General features: G+C 42.1%; 1 protein-coding gene and 1 long non-coding RNA gene across 7 annotated transcripts; one reads left to right on the plus strand and one right to left on the minus strand.

Annotated features, from left to right (window-relative positions):
- The first annotated feature begins 1,096 nt into the window (after positions 1-1,096).
- Positions 1,097-24,452, plus strand: LOC134471982 (uncharacterized). The gene is made up of 3 exons (XR_010041791.1): positions 1,097-1,324; positions 3,635-3,738; positions 24,058-24,452. It is a non-coding gene; the product is annotated as an uncharacterized LOC134471982 (long non-coding RNA).
- Positions 1,771-26,014, minus strand: Alg11 (ALG11 alpha-1,2-mannosyltransferase). Of its 6 annotated transcripts, XR_010041790.1 has the most exons (6): positions 25,799-26,014; positions 22,882-23,112; positions 20,693-21,621; positions 6,618-6,792; positions 5,696-5,876; positions 1,771-3,760 (listed from the first exon to the last, which is right to left on the minus strand). XR_010041790.1 is itself a non-coding variant. In XM_013141248.3 (5 exons), the coding sequence occupies exons 3-5, from the start codon at positions 22,998-23,000 to the stop codon at positions 17,277-17,279; spliced, it is 1,320 nt and encodes a 439-aa protein (XP_012996702.2). In that variant the 5' UTR covers positions 23,001-23,112; positions 23,832-23,910; positions 25,676-25,861; the 3' UTR covers positions 14,211-17,276. The 6 variants fall into 6 exon arrangements, 4 of the variants coding, with proteins under 4 accessions (XP_012996702.2, XP_063088758.1, XP_003477491.2 ...); XR_010041789.1 differs by having other exon boundaries at positions 1,771-5,876; XM_013141248.3 differs by lacking the exons at positions 1,771-3,760; positions 5,696-5,876; positions 6,618-6,792 and adding exons at positions 14,211-17,548; positions 23,832-23,910 and having other exon boundaries at positions 25,676-25,861.
- Positions 26,015-26,023: the final 9 nt, after the last annotated feature.

The raw sequence follows: 26,023 nt of genomic DNA on the forward strand, positions 1-26,023 counted from the left end.
TGAGATTACAAAGTGTGCAAATTGACTTCCATTCAATAAGGTAAGTACACTGTGTTAGTCATTTTCTTGTCACTGTGACAAAATACTCAACATTCTCAACCTAAAGGAGAAGAGGTTGCTTTGGCTCATGGTTCAGGAGATTCGGACCCTGGTTTGTTGGTCCGAGGCAGACACGGTGTGATGGAATCAGTACCCTGTGGTGCCGTGGGGGATCTCTGCCTGGGATCTCAGCCCCATGCTGCTTGTTTTTTTTTTACAAATCCCTCTCAAGGGGCTGGGGGTTTAGCTCAGCGGCATAAGCACCTGCCTTGCAAGCAGGCGGTCGTGAGTTCGATCCCCGGTACCGATAAAAATGAAAAAGACAAAAAAAAAAAGAAAAAAAAAAAAAAAAAAAAAAACAAATCCCTCTCAAACAAACTATTCTGGTGACAAAAATGATAGAGCTTTATAAAGTTTTAAAAAATTATAAGTCATATCAAGTAGTTTACATTTCTTGGCAAAATAGGAACTATGGCAGCAGGATCAAGTTAGCAAAATCCTTAAACAGGCAATAATTATGTCTGCTGTTTTGGCTTTCTGTAGGAAGAGAAGTGGCTGTAGTGTTTACATTTGAATATATATTTTTTTTGTACCAGGACTCAAACTCAGGACCTTGCATTTGCAAGCAGGCACTGTACTACTGAGCTATATCCTTGGCCCTTGGCTTCTTATATTGCATTATTCAATAAATTTAAAAAGAAAGAAAGAAATGGTGTGGTGGAAAGGCAGAAGGAAGCTGCTCACCCCTGGCAGCTGGGAAGCAGGGAGAGAGAGCTGGGGTGAGAATACCCCTTCCAGAGCATGCTGTGTCCACTGAGGAGTCCAGTGCCCCCCCTGACCAGCGTCTCCCACAAGCCCCACCTTGAATACATGAGACTTCCATGGAACATTTTAGATCTAATCCTTAACAAATGAAGGGAAGCCCAAGTTAAGCAAATAGAATAGAAATTTCATCACCAAATAAAAGTCAGTATAAGGACAAAACACGACTCTTCTCATCTGCTGTGTGAGAGTAAGTAAACTAAACCTTTGTACTTTAGTTTCTCCATTAGTAACATTAGACGTGGAATGATCTCCAACAGATTAACACTCTGGATTTTATGAAAACTCAAACGCAGAAGCATTCTTCTTTGGTGACACAGTTTCCTCTGCAGGCCAAGTTATTGTGATGGAAGATGTTCAAGAAAGTAGGAAGCAGTGTCAGCACGAGGCGCCAGGAAATTGAGTGTTTTGATGGCAGCACATCTAACAAGTAGCTCTTTCTCTGCCAGTGAAGAAGATCTTGGTATGTAGTGGGTTTTTGTTGTTGTCGTTTTTGAGACAGGGTCTCACTATGTAGTCCAGGCTGGCCTTGACCTCATGGTGATCTTCCTGCCTCAGCCTCCTGAGCGCTGAGATTACAGGATGTGCCACCATACCTGGGTATAGTTCTGTAGTTTTATTTTTAACACACCCATAATCCTCAGTCTTCTGAGGAATTGTGTTAAAGATTTGTGATGCAGAAAAGGGGTAGCAACACCTTCAGCCTGGAGAGAGACCTGGGAAGTGTCTAAGCTTCTCAGAATCTGGTTTGCTTTGTCTCTACCTGTTCCAAATGCCACTAACAAATGACAGGAACTTCCGAAGTCAGTGGCATCATTTTCTATGATTTAATCAATTGAAAACTGCTGAGAAGCACTAATGACTTGTAGGTCATGATCTAGCCACTGAGCTACTTAGCTCTCCCTGAGAGAGTCAGACGGTCCGTTTATTTCTGAAAACGACTCAGTGGAATACACAGTATATAGTAAAATCTTGGTTTACAGCGTAATTTATTCTGGAAACATGCTTGTAACCCAAATTACTTGTGTATCCAAGCAAACTTCCCCATAATACAGAATGGAAAATCAGACAATTTGTTCTACAACAAAAATATTTGTGTAAAAACGATTACGATACTGTGATATAATACAAAGTAGTAACAAAATAAAAAATATAAAGAAAAAAATTAACCTTCACTTCCTTTGAAGACCATTATTACTGGAGTGAGGAAGACCAGAGAGAGGCGGATTCACTGTCACTAACAGAATCGCTGCTCTTGGCTCAGTGAAATCGTTTTCTTTTTGTGCAGCTTTAACAAGGAACCTATTCAGTGACACTTTTGCTGTTGCCTCCTTTTGAGGATTTGTGGAAACGTGACATTGCATTGTCACTCAGCAGATTCATCCCTCACCCTGCTACAGCCTTATTTAGATGGTGCTTTTCTTTCTTTCTTTCTTTTTTTCTACAAAATCTTGCACCATTCCCATATTTTCTCTCATTTAAAATAAGGGCCCACTCCGCCTTTTCCTCCTCCTCTGCAGTGGAGATCACCTCCATACCTCTTGCTGTTGGGAGATGATCGCCCTCAATCCCGCAGTGAGAGGACCATTGGCTCAGTTGTGATCATGTGACATTTGGCATCACAAAACACACTGCATGACATCACTGGTTTATCAAGTTAAAATTGATTGGAAGCGTTTGTCTTGTAGGACCCTCAGTAAACAGGTGACTCTTAATCCCTGGTTTTACTGTACTAAGAAAACAGGCCAGATTTCCCTTTCTGAAGTTACAGTTCCTCAAGTGACATAAGTCTCAAATAATCAGTATACCAACACACCATATTTTGGCATGGTAAAATTAGGTAAGGCTTGGACACACTAGATATAAATCCCTTATCATCCAGGAAAAGCCTTCAGGTCTTCATTCATGATTTGTATGGTTTGGGACGAAATTTTCAATAAGAACTTGAGGAGCGGCCAGGTCATCCACTCAGTGACATCACAAGTTCACGATCTCCTGTGCAGAATGTAACACCTCCCCCACCCCCACCCCGCCACCCCGCCACCCCACCAAAGAAGTGACCTGCGTGGGAGCAGGCAGACTTGAGCTTGTAGCCCCTGGCCTCCTGTCCCACTGAGCACCCAGTAAAGCCTTTTCCAGAAACCTGATGCCATAGTAGTGGTTTCTGTGTGCTTGGGGCAGTGAGTCCTGCTAGATATCAATGACACGTCCTTAATCCCTCTTAGGAGGTGCTGCGTTGCTCTAAAGAAATGAAATCTTTATTATCGTTACTCAAATCCATTTCCTAAGAGAAATATACACTTGTGTATGTGTGGTGCTAGGGATTGCACACTGAGCTCAGCCTTTCAGCTCCAGAAAAAAATACATTTTAAAGAACAAGAAAAAAAAAATATGTGTGTGTGCCTATGCAGTAGCTTTGGGTTTGCTCTGTAGACATTAATGATTGAGCCTAACTATAAACTGGACATTCAGTTTATAGACTCGGGAGAACAAGGGTGGTCTACTTTGGCAGTTCATAAGTTCTCACACATACACTTTTCTTAAATTTTCTATCCAATTAAAGCATGTACCCCACAAGTGGGGGCACAGCCTATTGCATTCAGCATGGCCCTGAATACTTGGGGGTCTCCTGTTGTCCCTGTCTTATCTGTGTCAGTGCAGATGGTTAGGCTTTTCCATCATGGTTGGCACTGACTACAGGATTCTTGGTACTTACTGGCATCAAGGGTTAGGCGGGGCTGCTTCACTCTCGCTGTCGTTTCTGTAACACTAGGAACAGCAAAGCAGTGGCTTCTTCAGGGAGAAGTGGGGAAGGTGGAAATGGCTTCTTGCATTGAAGATCAAGGAACTGCTGGAGCCAGCGTCTGACGATGACACGTGAGTAGGTCATGTGCGTGTGCTTCCATTCAACATAGGTAAAAACAGAGAAAATGCTCTGGATGAAACAGAAGATAGCCAACAGGGAGGACACCAAAGTTTGGAGACCAAAGTTTCTTTTCTCCTTTTTAAGGGACAGAGTCTCACCATGTTGCCAGGCTGGCCCGGAACTCCTGACTCAGGTGATCCTCCTGCCTCAGCCACCTGAGTAGTTGGGACCCTAATTGTGTGCCATTATACCCAGCTTAGGAGGTCAAGTTTTACTGTATGCATGGGTTTGTTTAAGGCTATTTTCTCTGGAGCCATTATTTTTTACATTTGCTTTGATAATCCTTCTTTCCTTCCTTTCCCCTTTTTCCTTCCTTTTATCTTTATCTTTTTCTTTTTTTTAAAATTTTATTTTGAAAGTATACAACAGAACAAGACAGAATCAAGCCAACTATGATCGTACAGTGAAATTGGTACAGAACTTCACAGCAGGTTACCGGGATAACAGTAATAGGTATCACAGTATATTTTGTTATTTTTATAATAGTTGTTCTTTCAATCATATATGTCCAAATGAGATGAAATATAGAACACTATAGAATTTATCAAAACAGAATATTGAATAGAGCAGTACCATTAATCGGAAAAGAGCAAAACAGTAATAAAAATATTTGCCTTCAAAGAAATGGTAGAAGGAAGTCCCCCTTATTTGCTATGGTCAACCTCCCAGGAGACGCTCAGATTTCTGGTTCCCATTTGCTAATGGGGGGACAGAAGAGGGAGGGTAGGGGTAATGGGATGTTTGACTCTAGGCTGTGCATCAGTAGGTTCACTATTGCTTAGCAGGGAGACAGGCTGATTGTTTGGTTTCACGGCGTCCTAAGTTCCAACATGGCGCAGATCTCAGGAGCATGGCGCAGATCTCAGGAGCTGCTGCTGGTTCTCCCTGTGGAAGGTTCTTTTTCTTTTTTTGGACAAGGTCTTGCTATGTAGTCCAGGGTGCCTTGAGCTCATGATTCTTCTGCCTGAGCCCCCAGGGTGCTGGGATTGCAGGTGTGCACCGTAACACCACCCAATGTTGCCTTAATACCTGTCAGCACTATCACGTCACTTGATGTCTGGACCCTACAGCTTCTAGTAATCCTACCATTTCTTTCAAATGATCTTAGCTGTTACTGTGTTTTACTCAGCATAGTACATACTTGCTTTCAAAGTGTGAGAAACTTTGTTGGGATTTTGATGGCAATGATATTACACTTGTTGTTAAGCAATGGAAACTGACATCTTTATGAATCCTTTTGTGTTTCTGCTGGGAATCGAACCCAGAGCCTTCCCACTGAGCTAAGCCAAATCCTCAGCCTTTTAAAAATTTTTTATTTTGAGACGTGATCTTGCCACATTGCACGATCTGGGCTTGAACTTGCAATCTTTCTGCCTCAGCCTCCCAGGATGCTGGGCTTACAGGTGTGTACCTCACACCTGCTGTGCTGATGATTCTTTAAAATATTTATTTTTAGTTGACAAAATTTGTGGATATTCATGGTGTACAACATGCTTAGAAATTCATATCCACTGTGTAATGACTAAATCAAGCTGATTAATTTATGTATAACCTCATACTTTATTTATGGCGAGAACATGAAAACTCTGATCTTTTAGCAAGTTTCAAGTACACTACATAATCTATTGCCATTAACTATAGCGACCATGTTGCCCTGACCCAGGGATCTCTGATCACCCCTGGAGCCTGTTCCTCTGTCTAACTGCAGTCTCAGGCCGGCTGCGGTGTCTCCCAGGTTCCGGGCTTGCGCCCTCAGCCCGGGGAGCCACCATGTTTGTATAGCGCTAGAGTCCACATGTAAGGAGCAGCATCTCTCAGTGCCCAGCTCTGAGCTGCGGTGTCCTCTAGACCCAGCCAGGTCACCACAGATGTTTCAAGGCTCAGCAGTACTCTCTGGAATGTACAGACCTCGTTTTCTTCATCCATTCAGTCACTGATGGTGGTCAGGAATCACAAACACGGCTCTCCATCTGTTCAGGTTTTGTTTTATCTTGAGGCAGGGTCTTGTTATGTTGCCTGGACTGGAACTGACCTGCTGGGCTCAAGTGATTTTCCTGCCTCAGCCTCTCTGGTAGCTGGGATTGAAGTCCTGTAAATATATCGCCAGACATTTTTCTTTTGAATTATTGTTGGTAATTTCTTCCCCTCCGCTTTTCTCTCCCTCTCCCCTTCCCTCTGTTCTTTTCCTCCTGCATCGAACCTGGGGTCTTGTGCATGCTACAGGTGAATTCTTGCACACTGTTTCTAACCCTATCTGGATATTATCCACTGAGTTTTAAATGTAAATGACTGCATATTTTATGTCCAAGATAATTGTTTTCCTTATATTCATACATTCTTTTTATCTTGTAGTTTTACTAATGTGTAATTGTTTCATATTAACAAAAATACTTTTGGCAGTACTGAGAATAAAACTTGTTCATACTAGGCAACTGTTACACCACTGAGCCACACTCCAGCCCCCTCAATATTTTTTAAATGGATGCTATGCATTGATTTATCCTCTTGAGCATATTAACTTTAAGAGAATTCATTAAAATCCTCAATTCATTGTCGTTTTAGTTTTGAATTTTTGAGACCGAGTTTCACTGTGCAGTTCAGGCTGGTCTTGAACTCAGTATGTAGCCCAGTATGTGGCGATCCTCCTGCCTCAGTCTCCCAAGTGCTGGTATTACTAGGTGTGCATCACCACACCCAGATTCATTGAATTTTTTAGAAAAGTTGGGAGGTGGGAATATAGCTCAGTGTTAAAGCTTGCCAAGCATGTACAAGAGCCTGGGCTCAATCCCCCACCTTAAAAATGAAATAAAATTGTGTCTATCCCTCTTACCGTAGGATTATTCATGAGTTTGCTTTGTCCTGGAGTTTCCTTGCTTTCCTTCCTTCTCTCCCTTTCCCTGTGCACTTCCCACACACCTGGAGGATCCCTGTCTTCGCCACTGGCCCCTTCATTTTTGCTAGCTGGATGCAGGGTGATCTAGGAAAACCTCAGTAATGAAGCTTGTCTGTTTTGAGGCAGGAAAAAGGGGAGGAAAAGTTCTCAATGAAGGTTTGTAGCCATGGACTGTACTTCAGTTGCATTTGGAACTGGAATTACAATACTCATATGGTCTGAAAACATCTGTACCAATAAATTAGTATTAAAATTAACATTAAGTGATAGTAACACTACTAGGAGCTCTAGAAGAAGTAAATATAAAACATTCTGGGGCTATAAACCTTGTTATTTTTCAGCTAAACATGAGCTTACAATTGAAAATTTAAAAACATAATTCAACTGGCCATGCTGGCACACACCTGTAACCTCGGCACTGTGGGAGGCCGAGGCAGGAGGATCTCAAGTTCAAACCCAGCCTGGGTGATTAGCAATTATCAACAAACACACAAACAAATATAGTCAGACAAGCCTCTTTCTCAGAAATAAAAAACACAGCTGGGCATGATGATACATCCCTGTAATTCCAAGTATGTACTCAGGGACATTTAGGTGGGAGAATGTCAGGTTTAAGGCCAATCTGAGCAAAATATCAAGACTGTTGTCTCAAAAACAAACCAACAAACCAATCAGCCTCCCAAAGCACAGAATCTATTGTGGGAGACAGTAACACAACACAGCTGAATTAGACGAGGAAGAACTTTAGACAGTATATTACCTTTGGAAGATTATAATATCATACAGTTAAAATTATTTAATTAAAATAATGAAGGGCCTAGGATTTAGCTCAGCACCTGCTTAGCATACTTGAACACCTGGGACTCCAATCTCCTGCACCCCTCCACCCAAGAAAAAGAAAAGCAGTGCCTCAGCAGAGTAGAAAAGTGATCTTGTGTGTCTGGGCTGCTGTAACAGCCTCCACAGACCAGGTAACTTATAAGCAGAAGTCTACATATAGCTGTGTGGGCAGTAACATCAAGTTCATGGTGTCAGCCGTGTAGGTGTTGGGCATGTCTGGCGGTGGGGAGTTTTAGGGTTCGCAGGCTGCACCTTCTAGTTGTGCCTCACATGGTAGAAGGGTAAACAGGCTGTTTTTCTAACGGTGATCAGGGCTCACCGTCAAGGCTTTTCCTTCTTGACCTAGTTACTCTGAAGCTCCAACTCTGAATACATTTGCCATTAATATCAGGGTTTTGATTTGCAGGTAACACAAACATTCAGACCTCAGCAAAGATTTTTACAATTAACTAAAACTTTCAGAAGCTGGAAAAATCTGCTGATAGAATGCGGCCTGTAATCCTAGTATTTAGGAGGCTGAGGCAGGAGGATTGCAAGTTCAAGCCTGGTTTAGGCAACTTAGTGACCGAGTGAGATCCTGTCTCCAAACAACAAAGGGGCTGGGAGGAGCTCAGTGTGAAGGCCCTGAGTTCCAGCTCCAGTAACAACAACAGGAAAAAGCAAAATCCAAAACAACAACAACAAATCACAAAACTAAAAACAAACCAGAATAGTTAGGAAACTAGTAACTAGAAGATTTGAGAAAAAAGTACTGGAAAATGTGAAAGAGGAGGAAGAGGTCCAATGTATGCATAAAAACAAAAAAATAAGGGAAATGCAAATTGCAAAGGAACTAAAAAACTGTGAACGTTACAATTTCCATTTTATTTTTGAAGTGTTGGAAATTGACCCAGGGTCATGTACATGCCAGGCCAGGGCTGCCCTCCAGCCTAACTCTGTACAGTTATTAAATATCATGAGTCATCTGTACGGGAAATAAAATATTAAGTAGCAACACTGAAAACGAATTCCTCCCTGTTCACCCAGATCAAGGCAAGATCTTGTGCGACACATTTCCCTCAGGACAACTGCAGAAATGCGAGCTGAACTCAGACTTGTCCACCCCAAATTCATGGCCTCTGGTTTCTGGGGTCCTGTGCTGCCTTGCGATGCTGTGTCAGCCGTTTTCCCTGAGTGCACACTTGCACGCCCTCCTCCTTGCACGTCTACTCTTGTCCACCTGATTTCACCACCTGCCTGTGCTTCTGCTCCACAGAGACTGCGTGTGGCTCACTATGGAGTCGCTCAGTTCCAGCTCCCCTGCATAACCTCTCCATGTTCACGCGAGCCCCGCGCCGTCCTTTCTTCTCGTCTTCCCCTTCTGAAGTCTCTCCACTGGGCAGAAGCCCATCTTTCCATGGGTCCCTTGCATCTCCCACGCTTCCTTCCATTGCCTTGTTCCTGTGAGTTGTTCCACCTCTCTCCTGTATCTGAGTGTCTCTCTTCCCGTGACAGCCTTATCTGGATGCTTGGGACCCGAAGGAGCTCAGATTTCCGTCAGGGATGCTCCACATGTCCCTCATTTTCCTCTCATCTTAAAAAACCAAAAGCCGTCGCGCAGGTGTTGCCTGGATAACACAGTCACTGTCAGAGCCTGGCTCCCTGAAGAGGAGCCCAGCTCAGAGGCCGAGCTCTCTTACCTTCTCATGGCACCGTAGGCGGGCACCCGCCAATTCTCGCAAAGCTCTTTGTCACTTAAAGTGCCACGGCAGGTCATCACTCCCAGTGTCCTCTCATCCAGCCCCTCCCTTGGCCTCTGTGTCTGCACATTCTCTGTCATGATCTCCTTCACGCGCTGCTTAAATTTTGGAGGTCTTTGAGCTTATTTTTGTGTCTCCTGAGCTTTCTCGTTTTAAAATATCAACTTTGCACTCTTAGACACAGTTTCATATCCTGGTTCTTCTAGTTATGTATAGTCATGTGTCCCTCAGTGTGGGACAAACTGAGAAATGCACTGTTAGGTGACCTCATCATGGAGTCCGAGTGACAGTTCACAGGCCTCAATAGTGTGGGCCAGTCACTTCATGTGGCCTCTTACAGCAGTCAAGAGGTGCAGGAAATACAACATGTATGTGGCCCCTGCTGGTGTAGTGACATGATATACTGCTTTCCAGTAAATTTTGTGATGCTACTGGGATTGTACCCAGGGCCTTTGCACTGACCTACATCCCCAGTCCTTTAAAGTCTTTTTATTTCTTTTTTTTTGGTGTCTGGTCTCGAACTCAGGACCTCATGCTTTTCAGGTAGGCACTGTGCCATTGAGCTATATCCCCAGCCCTGAATTTTTTTTTTAAACTTTGAGATAAGTTCTAAGTTTCCTAGGATGTGTTTGAACATACAGTCCTCCTGCTTTAGCCTCCCAAAGTGCTACGGTGCACCACCACACCCAGCTTACAGTAAACTTTGTTAGAAGTAGCAACACATGCAAAAATAATGGCAAAGTGTAGTACAGTAAATGTACAAACCAGAAGCACAGACTGTTACTGTCCAGTTGGGTACCGTACATAACTGTATATGCTGTCCTGTTCTATGACTGGCAGAGCCTCGGATTTCTCTGTACCAGAATCAGCACAAAAACCTGAGTCAGTGCACTGTACTCCCACCTTGTGTGACCGCTCCACCCCCCTCAAAAGTGGGCGTGGAGAATAAAAAGGAAAAGTGGTCTTCATTTGGTGCGCTCATAACTCTGATCTGTACTACTTATAATCTAAGAAATTTTGAAGAATCTGAAGATGAGTTGAGAAGTGAAATAGTAGATTCTCTTGAAAAACTCACTACTTCCAAAGGAGGAAAAATGGAAGAAATTTCTAGTATCTGTAAGGATGAGGACAAAGATTAAGCAAAACAAAATCTGATGAATTAAGTGAAGGTCTAGATGCTGATTCTAGTCCATCCGGTGACCAAATCTGTGTTACTGATGAGGACCAAAGAACATCAGCAACCTAGTCTGCCGTAAAGAAAGAGAAGGCTGAGTCATCTGTAGAAAAAGGGATGCACGTGGGATCATAATGCTCAGTGACATAAATCAGACACACAAGCCTAAATGCTGCATGCTTCCGCTTATAGGAGAAACCCAAGTTATAAATAAAGAGCAAAATAAAAAATACTAAGAAGCATGGAGACCAACCTTTCTCAAACGAGAAGAGATGGGATGGGGTGGGGGAGGGGAGAGGGCTGAAGGAGGGAGCCAGGGTGTGTTCTGGACACATTCCAGCTCCACCAACGCATGGAAACACTGTGTGCTGCAGACAGGCACTAATAAAATATACAACTGTGGTTAGTGTGTCTTTTTGTGGTGCTAGAGGTAAATGTACTATTTCTTAACAAGTCAGCATACTGTATATTGACTTACAGCATCTGGCTACACAACAAAAGCAATGTACAAGGGGAGATTGAAAAATAGAAATGTTTAAACTTTTAAAGATTACAGTAAAAGACACATTGCCATTGATCCTGCACTTTGTCTCCCCCTCTCCCCCCTACATCCCGTCATTCCTGACTTTCTGAAGCAGTTCTGAAAGTACTTTTTCATAAAGGTCTTTTATAACATGTGATTACAAACACATGGTGGCTGCCGCCGCCAACTGCCATCCACCGGAGCACATCAGACACATCCTATGGAGTGTGCCCATATCCACTTCCTCACCAGAGCCATACCATGCAACTGGATGCTCTTTGCCAAGGTCGAAGTAACCACGTAAGGGGAATGTTTAAAATTTTTTTTTTATTATTTTGAAGGTAGTAAAATACAACAGAACAAGACAGAACAAAGCTATTTAGACAGTGTAGTGAAATTGGTATAGAACTTCACAGCAGGTTACTGGGATAACAGTAATAGGTACCACCGTATGTCTCATTATCTTCACAATAGTTGCTCTTTTAATCAGGTAGAGCAAAATAACATGAAATACAGAACATTATAGAACTTGTCAAAACAGAGTATTTAAATAGAGCAATACTATTAATCAGAATAAAGCAAAGTAGTGTTAAAAATATTTGCCTTCAAAGGGATGGTAGAAGGAAATCCTCATTTGGTATATTGCATATGGTCAGCCTCCCTAGAGATGCTCAGATCTCTGGCTCCCATTTGCTAACGGGGGCGGGGGGAGGTGGGATGCTTGATTCTCAGCCTGTGCGCCAGCAGGCTCCCTACCACTCAGCAGGGAGGCGGGCTGGTTGCTTGGTTTCCCAGCGCCCTAAGTCCCAACATGGCCTGGATCTCCGGAGCTGCTGGTGGTTCTCCCCATGGGGTGGCTGCAGCCATAAGGGGAATGTTTTGAATTTGTTCAGGACACCAAGGCAGCCATGTCAATGCAACTGAAGACATTCGTGGATGCGGACAGCTTCAGAAAGGCTGGGATAGGTGTGTTTGAAAAGAGTTGAAGGCATCATAATACAGTGATACAGATGCATACCTGTGTTTACAGCAGCACATCTTAGAATAGGGAAATCCTGCAAGCAGCCTTTATGTACATCAGCAGATGAATGGATAAGGACAGTGTGGTATTCATACACAGTGGAGTATTATACTGCCATAAAGGGCAGATTTGAGTCCTTTGTAGGAAAATGGATGTTAATCAAAGTAAGTCAGACACACAAGCTTAAATATTGCAGTTTCTGTTACATGAGGAATCCAGACTATGCATATTTCAATGAACTAAACAAAAGATGACAGGAAACAAGGAGGCAGAGCCTTGCAGATGGGAAGGGGATCTAGAGATGGAGGGAGACAGAATGGGGAGAAAATGGATGAATATTCAGTATGTACACGTACTGACTGCTCATGGTGTATGTATGCATTATGTATTTCAAACATGTACCAATTTATTCTATTATTTATTTAATCTATTTTTTGGTACCATGGACAGATCCCTGGCCAGGGATCAATCCCTGGCTCACGTTACAAATTTAAAAACCAGAGATAAAAAACTGTTTGAAGTGAGAAAATATTTACTGTAGTAAATTTTTTTAAACAAACATACACTGTATCTTTTCAAGCACACCTCTTATTTATAAGGGTTTTCCTGTAATTCTAAGGATTTACTGAGTCTTCTTTCAATTTAGCTAAGAGAGTATGCTTTTGAATGTATATTTTTACTTTGAAATTTCTAGTAAGTTCCTCCCATAATATATGTGGAAGGCAGAACAATGCAGCTGAATATCCTTTGAACATGTCATGTCCTGATCCCTAGAATTTGTGAATATATCGTCACCTGGCCATCGGAAGTTTAAGTTGCATACGGAATTAAGTTTGTGCACTGACTGACCTTAAAATATGGAGGTCGGGTTCGGTGACCCACGTAGATTAGTAAGTCACACAGCAGAAGAGGGTGGCAAAGGAGAAAACCAAAGGGAAGGCAGCCTGCAAAGGACTCCGCCTCATGTTGCTGTCTTTGAAGGTGGACAGAGGGGCCACAAGCCAAGGAATCCAAGCAGAGGCCAGAGTCTGGGGAAAGCAAGAAAATGGACTGTCCTCTAGATCCTCCAGGAGCACAGCCCTGCCTATGCCTTGATTTTAGCCTAATAATGATGGCAAACCTTTGAGAGAAGAATGCCCAAGCTATAACTCAGAACCCACTCATTTATCACACAGCGCTAACACTGCAATTAAGCCAGAATTCTGCGGTTTTAGTTTAGAAAAAACAACTCATCCATTAACATCTTTTGTCTTAAAAATCTATTTCAGACTTCTGTTAACTAGAAGTATCCACTGTGATAAATGCATTTATCTGTAAGGTTTTCCAACACATTTTAGGCCCTAATCCACCTCAACTAATTTATACATGTTACTTAAATCATGCTGAGGGGCAGGTGATGACCTTGGTTAGGTTTAGGCTTGGCTCAAATTGAAGCTGCCTGATGAGACCTGCATGCCTGTGCTTTCAGGTTTTTCTCCTTTTCTTTTTTCTTTCCTCCTTCCCTCCCTCCCTTCTCTTTCTCTCTCTCTTTCTTCAGATAACGTAGTGCTAGAATTATAGCCATGTGCCACCAAGCCTAACTTTAGGATGTTTTACTAGAAAAATTAGCATTTTGCTGCCTACATACGACAACTATCAGACCGCTCATCCCTTACATGGTACCAGTGAGTGCACCAACCCTTCAACTTCCCTTCTCAGTGTTCTGTAACATTTACATGTAGCCCAAGTGAGCACACAGTACCAGAATATCAGCACTGATCTTTCTTCAAAGCCAAGGTGACCTCAGATTTAAGGTGGGGAGAGAGCCGAGGAGTGGCTGGTGAGACAGGGTACCTTACAGGCACCAACTGCGTAATTTCCTGTGTAATAATCTGACCCAAGTGACTCTTCTGTCCTAACCACTGACAAACAGTTTTAGCAGACAATCTCACTTATTTATACCAGTCTTGGTGCCTAGGGAGCATTTATATAATAGACACAAGCATTCTGAAACTCATTACACTATCTTTAGCCTACACTTTTGCCTATTTACAATTAAAAGTTGAAATGATTAAAATAAGGTATCTGGGGCTGGGGTATAACTCACTAGCAGAGCACATACTAATGCACGATGTCTTGGGTTCAATCCCCAGCATCAAACAAAAGCAAGCATGTGCATATCTGTAATTTACCATATGGCTAAAATATTTATTAATATAAACCTAACAACCAATTCTTAGGTAACACAGGCAAGAGAGTTTTATTTTTCTTTATTTCTTTTTAAAAAAATTTCTTGGTATGTGGAACAATACTAATACACTGGGAGACTACATGAAGGGTACAAAACACACATGGGGAAACACATCCAAGATGACGGAAAATCACTTAAATCATATTTAGATACCAACAGATTAGATGCCTATTAGATCTAAATTACATTAATATACAAATAGATTATTATACAAAGACTATGTAACATATACTTTATAGTGCAAAACCGGAAATAAGAATGGGAACCCAGTTGGGCATGATGGTGCATGACTATGATCTCAGCTCTCGGGAGGCTGAGGCAGGAGGATCACTGTGAGTTTGAGGCCAGCCTGGGTTACACAGTGAGTTCAAGGCCAGCCTGAACTGCACAGCGAGACCCTGTCTCAAAAATTCAAAATATATTAAAAAGAATGTGAACCCCCACTTCTGTGGGTTCAAAGCACAGTATTCTTGACTCAAAACCAGTCTTGGAGGAATTCAACAACTCCTCAGAGGTTCTTCAGACACACAGTGGCTGACGTACTGCTCTGACACTTTCACAGTATCAGTCATTTAGAGAAGAAATAAATAAGCCAATAGCACATTAGCGACACTGCAGATGGGCATATAAGCAAATCACATTTCATAATGTGTGTGTGACACATGAAATTCATTTGAAGAAATAGCTAAGAATGTGTTAAGGAATTCCAGAATTCTCCCTTCCTTCTTTACATCTTCTACTTTTGTTCTTTTAATGTCCTTATCTCTAGTCCCATAATTTTCTTTGTGTAGACAGGTACACTGAGCAGGCAATACCATCAATCTCACCTCAAAGACTAGCTATAGAATGAGAAAAAGCACTTGGCTAGGAGTAAAAAAAGCCTCTAATCCTGACTCTGTCATTACAGATACCAAAGCAGTTTAAAAAGTTCTTTAGATTTAAATTGTTCTTGTCTGTAAAACAGAAAATAAGATAAAATTAGGCTAGAGAATTTGTAGGGTTTCTTCTGGTTTGCATTTTCAGTCTTTCTTTGTAAACGGAATGATCTCTGACACAAAGCCACACTGCTAGGTCACATCTGTCTGTTTCACTGTTTTGGATCTGATGACAGAATATGGGCCTTGACAAATCAACAACGTAAGGTAGAAAATAAGGCCGGCTGGATCAATAAATAGTTGAGAAGGCGGCAAAGGAGTAATACATACACCTCCCTCATACACTCCTCCTCCAAAGGTGAAGCAGACTGTAAATTGGGGTGGGGACAACCACTAAGCTAGGAGTTATGCAGGCAACAACTGCTAACAGCCTGAGGTCTTACAGGCAAATGTACACACACAGGTATTTACTTTTCCATGCTGGTTATTCAGGATAGAAGTTAAATTTGCACTGATGCCTGGCTACTGACTTGGAACCAAGAATCCAGAGCTGTAATGCACTGGTACAGGCAGGATTACAGAAAGGTTTACTATAGGTTGTCACCTTCCATGGAAGTAACTTCTGTGATTTCTGACACTTCCCATTTCAGTATCACAATGGTATTAACATCTCTAGATTACAAATGAAAATCTAGGACTCAAAAAGATTAAGGAGTAGCTTTAGTGTCCAAAGATCAGCTGTCAATAAATGATGAAGCAGAGATCTCCAGGGATGCTAATCATCACTCTAGTGCTCTTTTCAAATTGCTACCATGCCATCTTACGATGCATGATGCTAATCAGAGGCACTCCGTGAACTGATCTGCACACATGGCACCACCACTGCTCCATATCTCGCTGTTCTTCTGAATGAATTGAGGCTGGTTTCTAGCCTTTGAGACATGGAGCTCTTAGGGGCTGATGCAAGACCTATTCAAATGTGCTGGAATGACTACACAGTGAGACCTCTCAAAAACAAATGAGCAAACAAACAACAGAATGCACTAAACAAAAAGCTATTTTCACAATGACCTACTTATGGAAAAGACTGCTAGCCATTCCCTGGGCTTACCATGTGTATATAACCCAGAAGCAGTCAGTCAGTCCCGGCGCTTGACTAGACTCTCTGGAAACATGATTAGATAAGCCTGCTTAAAGTTTCCTTTTTTCTTTTAAGGAAAACGTGAGGCACATTTAAAAGACTAATTCACCATTCGGTGTGGAATTTAAATGTATCAGAAAACTTTGGGGGCTGGGGATGCAGCTCAGTGGTGTAACACTTGCCTAGCATGCACAAAGCCCTGTGTTTGATCCCAGCACCAAAAATCAACAATAAAAAGCCCCCAGAATTTTGTTTTTTAAAATGTTAGAATTCTAAAGTGCCACTTAATTATCTGCCATCCATTTTTCTGCCAGTATTTATTTTTTAAGAGGAAGTTTTTAGCTGGGGTTGTAGCTCAGTGGTATTTAGCCAACATATATGAAGTCCTGCGTTCAACTGCCCTGTACTGAAAAACAAACCAAACCTCCAAAAACATAAACAAATAAAAAACCTTAAACTTTTATTTCCTAAAGTGATTTGAAAAATAGTATTAAAGTTCAAGATTATAGGCCCGGTGTGGTGGCACATGCCTGTAATCCCAGCACCTTGGAGGCTGAGGCAGGAGGACTGCCATGAGTTCAAGGCTACCCTGGGCCACACAGAGTTCACGGCTAGCCTGGACTACACAGTGGAACACTGTCTCAAAAAAATAAAAAACAAACAAAAAGATCATATATTTTTTCTTTCATTGTATATTTTTTAGCATTCCTGGCAGAAGTGAGGTTCTGAGTTTGATTCCCGGTACCCCCCTCAATTTTTTTTTAATATAAGCTATGGAAGATTACCTTTTTTATCTAGGTAATTTTGACTTTTTCCACTTTTGAAATGAATACCTTGTCTACGTAGGTTTGCTGAGAACACTGCTCACACTTTTTGTTGCAGTAAGGAATGGGTTTAGAAAAATATTTACATATGCAAGTGTTTAGTCATTTTATTATTTTTTGGTGCTAGGAGTGAACACTGGGCCCTGCACATGCCAACTGTGTGTCGTATCACCGAGTGACACTCTTAGCTCCACTCATTTTGTATAAAATCATTTACCGAGACACAGCATTACTCAAATAACTTCTCCACGGATAACAGGAATGCCACTTCAAACTCCTGATCAGAGAACCTGCTTACAGATGCACGGGCGTGTCTTCTGATGTGCAGTCTCTCCTCGGCCGACAGGGACAGAATCTGGGCCATGGCCTCAGCGTAGTCTTCTTCACTCTCAGCCAGAAATCCAGTCACCTCTCCTTCATGAGGGACGACGATGTCAAGCTTTGGGCCCCCCGAATTATGAGCGAGGATAACTGTGCCAGCTGCCATGCACTCCACCACTCCTGAGAAAGGGACGAAAAGACTCATGCAGTTCTTTATGCTTTTGAGTGTGTTCCTGAGAATGAGGATGAAACCTTTGCAATTTTTTGAGACTCATGAGGAATTTAAAGATATGTAAGCCTATAAGTAGCTCAATTAGCTTCTGGATGCAAATAGAATGATTTTAAGTCTTCAGTTTCCAAAGCTTCAAAATAAGACTACTAGATTCTTATTTAAAACTGACAAGGAGAGGAAGTCACAAAATTTTAAGGGTTCAAATTACATACATTAGCAGAAACAAGGAAGAATGTGTATCCTCTTAGCAAAGCTGGTGCTGGTACTTGTTTCCGCCTGCCTTTCTGCTCTGCCCAACAGCAGGGATGAGTGACACGACTGCAGGAGAGGACAGAAGTCCTCTTGCTGGCCTTTCCTACCTGTATTCTTGGGAGAATCAAGCCCTCCAGAAGATGACTTACTAAGTCATCCATTCTCTGAAGGACGGTGCAGAGGTGACGTCATCCTAGGTATACAGGAGAGAAGTTAAATCATGCCTTTTCTTTTTTTTCTTATTTTTTTTATTTTTATTTGTTTTACTACTATGGGATTCATTGGGAAAATCCTGCCTTTTCTTGAGCAGTGGTAAAACCCCACAGAGAGGCATTCAGTGCCTCGGACTCTGTAAGCCAGGCGCGTACTCCTCCATACTTTCTTGGAGGCCTCTGGTGAATCAGTTGCTCCTCTTTCCTCCGTGAGCCGCTGTCTCTCCCTTGCTATCAGCGTTTAAGTCAGGCCAGGCTCCAGTGGTAAGAAGGGCGCGCGTACCTGGCCTCCCCGAGTTACAGGTCTGCCCCGCCGCGCTCTCCTCCTTCACTCCCTGTCACAGATTCCCGGTGTGGCTGGTACCCAGGCCACTTGCCCGCTTAACGCACTGTTCAGCTCAGCTCAACTGACTTTTGCTATCTCTCTTTGCCCTTGAAACTTGCTTGAACCAGGTCACCAATGACCTCCGTATGTTCCCTACAATCTGGGCAGTTGGGAATTGCTTTTTTCCTTTTCCAAAACACTGTCTTCGAGGGTCTCCAAAGTACTGCAGGCTGGACATTTCCCTAGCCCTCCATTCTCTTCTTTCACCCACATCAGCAGGCTCCGCTTCCTGGGCAAGCACTGCTCTTTATCCCTGTTTCCAGATGAGGTCCTTCTCATCAACGGTGCCACACAGTGACAATGACCTACTAGGTACACAAGTGCGCATGTGTCCCACTGTCAACTCAAAGCCTACGCACTGAGACTTCACCTCTGACTGCCCCTGCTTTTGGGTTTCTTGTCTTGGTGAAAGCCAACCTTCTGCCTGGTTGTTCAAACCAAAGCCCCAGTGGACCTTGTGCCTCCACTCCCTTCCTCACCGGACACATGCAGCCGTCGCCCAGTCCTGCACTACCTTGGGCCATGTCTGAAGCATGCTTAGCTACCAAGTTCAGAGCACCAGCATCCCACTGACCACGGCGGCAGACTGACTCAGCTTCTGGCCTTCCACGTCTGCCCACCTGCTCTTCTCTCTACTTCCCATGCTGCAGCCAGGGTGGACCTTAGGAAACAGAACGCTCTCAAACACAACACTGAAACTTCTTCTGTCTTTCTCTCGGCTTGACCTGGTCCAGATCTCCCCTCCACTGATCCTTCAACCTCTGGGCCCCAGCCACTCAAACCAGTTTCTGCTGATGTCCCTGCTGTCACTCGTCACAGTGCTGTCCCCTCTGCTGGGTACGCACCCCGCATGGCTGCCAACTTTTAATTACTGTTCAGGCCTCGGCTCACGTGTCATGCAGCACATCAAAACATCAGCTCCCTGCTCCCGTAACTGTGCAGTGTTTCTCCACTGTTTCGTGTCTCTCTGAAGTTTCCTCACTAAGCACCAGGCACACAGCACAGCAAATGCCGATGGAGTCACTGACTGCTGACCCTCAAAGGCCTAGAAGCTTCTGAAGGGAAGAGCATCTCCGTCATCGTCCCAGCACCCACGGAGTGTCTGGCACAGGGGGAAGTATCAGTGGAAGGAAGCACAGGAGTTCAAACCCCCGGCAGAAGGTGGGTCAACAAATGCCTGCTGAATTTTAGCACTGTTCTGTTTTCTCCTAAAAACTGTAGAGGAGGCATAAAATAGGCCTTTGATAAATACTGCTAAACCAAACTAGGCAAAAAGTAGTACTTGATTTTATATTAAACTGTGTGTTAAGTATAAGGTCAGACTAGGGAGAGCAATTTGGCTTTTTTCCCCCTTTTTTGAGACAGTGTCTCACTGTGCAGTTCAGGCTGGCCTTGAGCTTACTTTGTAGCCCAGGCTGGTCTCAAACTTGCAATAATCCTCCCGCCTCAGCCTCCTGAATGCTGGGATTACAGGCGTGAGTCACCATACCCGGTTGAGATAGTAATCTGTGTTACAATGAATAGAAGAAACATTAAAGGGCAAGATTTAAGTTGAGCATCTATAATAAGGTTTGCAATAAAGATGAGAGGAGGCCAATACTGAGTGCACAACCAACAAAAGACTAAAAGAGTAAGCATGAGAAGCCCATCTGGAGATGAAGGCCTCTTTTGATGCACAACAGAATGCTCTGTCCAACCTCATCTAGAGATTCCAAGTGGATGCTCAGTACAATGAGGGCAGGGCCCAGCGGCAAAAATGGCAGGTAGGAGCAGTGGCGATCTGGGTCAGAGAATCCAGGTCCTTCCACTTGCTGTGCAACTGACTGAAGCTGAGTAGTTTCTAAACCTCTCTGTACCTCAGTTTCTGTATCTAAAAGGAACAAAGAATACCTTTGGAGGGTTAAATTAGATAATCCTTATAAAACGACAAAAAACTCAACATGATGACCTGCTCATAGTAAGTGGTCAAGAAAAAAATTTTTCTTTTCTTTTTTGTGAGCAGCTGGGGATTGAACACACGACCTCACAGATGCCAGGAAAGTACTCTACCACTGAGATTCATCCTTAGGTGTAATGATTAACTAAGACCCTGTGTCTCAAGTGAGCAAAGGATACTTGGTGGACTACAGAAAGAGAATTAGGACTTGATGCAGGCTTCTAGACTATTATTGTTTTATAAAAACAAAACAAAACAAAAGCAGTATGTCTTGCAGCACCACAAATTATTTCGAAGAAAAACTTACCAATTCCAAAGTGCTCATTCCACATGGTATGCAAACCAATCGTTGCTTCAGACAAGTACTTCTTTAGTTCATCAAATGGAATGTTTATCTTAAATTCCACATCATCTTGAACTTTTAGGTCCTCACACAGTTTTCTCAGCTGGTTTACTCTAAGGTCATCATCTTTGTTACGACAACCTCCAATGAGGACAAGTTTAAGTGAAGGTGACTCAGGCACCTTCCTGCTCAACAATTTAGCAAAGGCTCTGATCTGCAAAGGATGATTCTTTTCAGGTCTGAACTGGCCAACAGAAACCAATAAATGTCCTGGGACCGTCTTTTTCTCATGTAAAGGAATGTCCAGAAATGTCTGTACATCACAAGGTGGATAAACAATGTTCGTGCGATTCCCAACCTTCCACAGGGAGAGAATATGGTTTAAGGTCCAAGAAGAATTGACCATGACAACATCACTGCATGAACCAACAAGTCCATAAATAGAAGCAAATAAATAGTAGTAGATGAGCTTCACTTTGCTGAGAAAAGGATTCCTGGTAATGAAGCTTGCGTTATTAAAAGCAGCAGTTTGATTCTTCACTACAGACAGCATGTCAGTGCTGATAGTGGGATAATGAACATAGCTTCCAACTCGGCAGCCCCCTAGGTACTTAAACAGAGGCAGTGTGAAAGCATATCCCATCGAGTCAATGTAAACATCAGGAACACACTGCATCAGTGCTTCCCAGCCAAGGAAAATGGATCCTAGGCTTTGGCCCAGCAGTGTGAAGCGAGGATAGTACGAATCTTCCACAAGGTAGCGCTTCCTTAGGAAAACGAACTGCACCGGGTGGATCAATCTGATGTTAAATCTTCTGAAAGCACCTTCTAGTATCTGTGGACCATTAACATTAATGTCACCAGTGTAAATAACATAAACTGCTTCAGGATACCTACAACAGAATATAATTACAGATATCTTAGGTCAAAATTAAGCAAAAGTTGTAGATAATTTTTTCACAATCATAAAGATACTAATTTTTACACTAGGAAAATTTAGTTTTGATTTTTGAGACAGGGTCTTGCTGTACAGTGCAGGCTGGCCTTGAACCTACTATATAGCCCAGGCTGGACTTGAACTCACTATAATCCTCCTGCCTCAGTCTCCCAAGTGCTGGATTACAAGTGCACACCATTATGTCCATCTAGAAAAATAATTTTTTCTATTGCTTTTTCATCATTGCATTTACTGACCTCCTGTTTCCTGAGTTTTCCTCTGTTCAAAGTTTAAAATGTTATCCTACAAACAAAGCCATGTACCCTTAGAACCCTAGTGCCGTCATAAAAAGAAGCCCATTGGAAACTATCTGCCCCTTCCGTCTCACGAGGATACAGCAAGGAGCAACCTATGAAGCAGTGTGAGTCCTTACCAGACACCAAATTTGCAGGGGTTTTGATTCTATGTTGAGTTTTCACCCTCCAGAATTATGAGGAATAAACTTCTGTTGTTTATAAATTATCCAGTCTAAGGTATTTTGTTATAGCAGTTGGATCAGACTAAGATTCTGTGTCTTCTGGTTTTTTGTTATTTCTTCCATTGTGGATTTAAGATACAAGAAGATAGCAACAAAAATGCTAATTTATCAATGAGAAGTTTTTATTTTTAGGAAATACTCAAACATTTTATTTTAAGAGCAGGATAAGTCAGTGGTAGAGTACCTGCCTAACATGCATGAGGCCCTGAATTCAATCCCTAGCACTGCAAAAATAAAAAATACTATTTTAACATTTTTAGTATAAAAGTGGTCATGAAATATTAATAAAGTACTCATAAGAACCAAAATTCACTAAAGGTGTCCTTATACAGAATCATAATTCTAAAGCAGTGCTCAGATTTTATCTGAGAAATGCAAACACTTTAAAAACTAGACCTTTCTTTGAAAAAAGGTCTCATTATGCTGCCCAACCTGGTCTTGACCTGCTAGGCTCAAATGATCCTCTCATGTCAGCTTCTGGAAGACCTGAAATACACCATATCAGGTCTAAAATTCAGTAAGATCTTATAAGGCAAGTGGGCATATGAGAGAAATATTTTCTTATTAAAGAACAGTCTGGCTATGAATAATGTAAAAGAAAAAATGAATTTCTCGGTAATGATTTTTTTCTGTTATGGCAACAAGGTACCGAATTCACTAGGAGGGATTCATACATACTTGTTCTGCAGGGTCCTCAAGGCACACCATAGAACCCTTTCTCCTCCTCCACCAGCATTGCAGTATGGATGAAAGAACGCTATCACCGTTTGACTTTTCCCATTTTTGCTAGCTGACATTGACCTTTTCTTTTTCCGTAGCAGCAGCCTGATTCCCCAAAGGGCAATGGCCAAATATACACATAAAATTCCACACACAATTAGCCCAGGGAAGAATAATGAGTAAAAGAACCTGAAATAATAGAGAAACGGTGAAAAATTAATCTGATGCTCATTTAAAAAAAACTCCAAAGGCAGCTTTAAAATATTCACTTTACATATTAGTAGAAATGAGAATTTTTGTAGTTTGTAAGCTTGCCAAGAAAATAATTATATTTTTTTCTCTAAGTTACCCAGGCTGGTATTCAGTCTTTGATCCTTCTTTTTTTTTTGTCTTTTTGAGACAGGGTCTTGCTGTGCAGTTCAGGCTGGTCTTAAGCTCACTTTGTAGCCTAGGCTGGTCTTGAACTCACAACGATCCTCCTGCCTCAGCCTCCCGAGTGCTGGGATTACACATGTGAGCCACCATGCCCGGCTTAGTCCTTGATCTTTCTGTTTCAGCCTCCCAAGTAAATAGCATTGCAGCTATACACCACCCTACTTAGCAAATTTTTTAATTTTCAAAATTCTAACCAGGAGAGATGGCGTGCCCCTGGAGTTCAACTACTCAGGAGGCTGAGGTAGGTAAAAGACCCATTTGAGCCAGGATTCAGTAGATCTTTAACCTCTTCATTTTATAATATAATACCCTGACAGTTCAAGTTTGTCAGTTGTTCTTTCAAGTAAAAATGATGTCTAATTCAGTCTGCACCTGAGACAATCATATGAGGCTTTCCTTCAGACAGCCATATGGAGGGTTAGCCACACCCTCTTCCATTCTGTTATACAGAGTATACAGAGGTATGTATTCACCTTGTAACTGGAATGAGTCCACTTTAAATCCTTTAACCAATGGGAAGCAGTTAGAACAATACAGGACTCTTCCCAGGCCCTGTAATTGGAATGAGTCCACTTTAAATCCTTTTGTTAACAAGAAATACGTACTCAAGAATTGAAATTTAACAAAAGCAATAATTTGTATCTTTTATCACACATTTACTTTTATTTATTTACTTATTTTTGTTTTGTTTTGGGACAGGGCCTTGCTGTGTGGTCCAGGTTGGACTTCAACTTATGGCGATCCTTCTGCCTCAGCCTGACACATCACAGACACTCTTGGTTAAAACTGGCTTTAGTAAGTGAAGGGTGGCAAAAAACACAATGACAGCTTGGCATCATTACCTTCATCTGTGCTAAGGAACTATTATCCACGCAACTTTCCTACCATCGGTGTAAATGTCAACTTAATGAAAAAGGCAAATGCTAAGATAAGAGTTTTGATCTTGAAGATTCACTGAAAGAATCCTGAACTTGCATGAATCCCTGGACCACACTTTGAAAACCACCATCTTAAAAAGTGAACAGAATTTGATGGAAGCGGTAAAGACTTATTTAAAATTTGGAAGATATGAATGAATAAAGGAAAACACTATACACCAGTAGGGCAGTTTGCTTTTCTAGGGCAAGCTTTCAAATGCCTGTTTTATTTAAAAAGCAACTGACTCATATTTAAAGATTTTTGTGTCAAGTCCTTCAAATGATTTAGTGGGTAAATGATCAAATATGTGATTGCTAGGTCTTCATTTCATCCACATAGTGATCAAATGAGTAAATTCAGTGTGTATTTAACATAAATCAGAAACATTGCCACATTAATGATTACAGTTAAATTAGTCCCGTTAGTCTAGTTTTAAAGACACACAGGTCCTATAAATTTATTAAATACTCTACAGTACTTGCACGTCGAAATTATCTGACAATTTAAAAACATAAGTAAAATACGTAACATTGTTTATCCGTGTTTAAATAGAAGGCTTTAGAAAGGTAACTATTCAACAGTGGGTTGAAACATTTAGGAATAATGTATGAAGCATGAGTTAGGGATATTCCTTAAGAGAGGGAAGACCATGGGGCTCTGAAAACAGACTTTCTCATTCAGAATATTTGAAACAATGTTTAAATAGGCAAATACTAACTTTGGTGAGGTCATGTTTATATTGCTTTTCAGAAAGCTATGGTATGAATTATAAATTTCATAGGAAATGTATGGGTGTTAAATGAACACAGCAGGTACACTGTGCCATTATTGATGGCAAACCTTTCAGAGATTGAGGGTCCAGACTGCAACCCCAAACCTACTTACTTATCGTAAAGTGCCAACACTGCAATTAGATTTGCATCTTGACGTTTTAGCACATAAAAACCAACTCATAGGACTCGTGACGTCATCACAGAGAGGGCTGCAGCGCGTGTGCCAAAGTTAGTTATCACTCGCTAGGTCTTCGTTTCATCAGCGTAGGGCGACGCATTTTAAACAAAGCAATATCACAACAACAAAGGTGGAGAAAGGACAGGTTTTACACCAAATGTTAACAGTGGTTATCAGCAGATGGTATGTTTCCTGGTGAGTTTTATTTACGTAGTTCCTAACTTTTCGACAAGAAATAATGTCTTGCGCACGTAATAAAAATAAAAGCAATATCTTATGTAACTATGTTTACATCAAAAAATAAATCAACGAAAAATTAAGAGAAACGGGGAAGGAAACGCCAGCAGTGAGGCAGGTGAAAAACCATGAGGTAATCTGGGTCTCAAAGACCTAGTCTGTCCCAACCTACCTAGGAAACCCGAAAAGGAGAGAAAGATCGCTCATTTACCTGAGAAAACAACCTAGATTCATGCCAATGCAGGCCATTCCCGGTAGATTTTAGCTCTACTTGCTGAGCAACTATCACTACCGCACAGATAACGCTTGCGAGCCCAATCAACCGGCTCCTCACCTCAGCAGCTCACACACACACCAACTCCCCTTGGCGGCCTCCATCTTCCGCCGACACCCGAAATCAGGAAGCTCTTTACCATCCCTATTCGCTATTGGCTTTTTAGGAAGCTTGCGGTGCTCTTCCCGCCCTCACGAGCCGGTTGAGTGTTTCAATTGGTTACTTATGGCCGCTTCCCACGGCCTTTCAACCAATAGAATCTGACTGGGCGTAGACCAGATAACC

Source organism: Cavia porcellus, unplaced genomic scaffold, assembly GCF_034190915.1.
Source record: "Cavia porcellus strain 051 isolate PalLab524CR breed Dunkin Hartley unplaced genomic scaffold, mCavPor4.1 scaffold_21, whole genome shotgun sequence".
NCBI classification, from domain to species: Eukaryota; Metazoa; Chordata; class Mammalia; order Rodentia; family Caviidae; genus Cavia; species Cavia porcellus.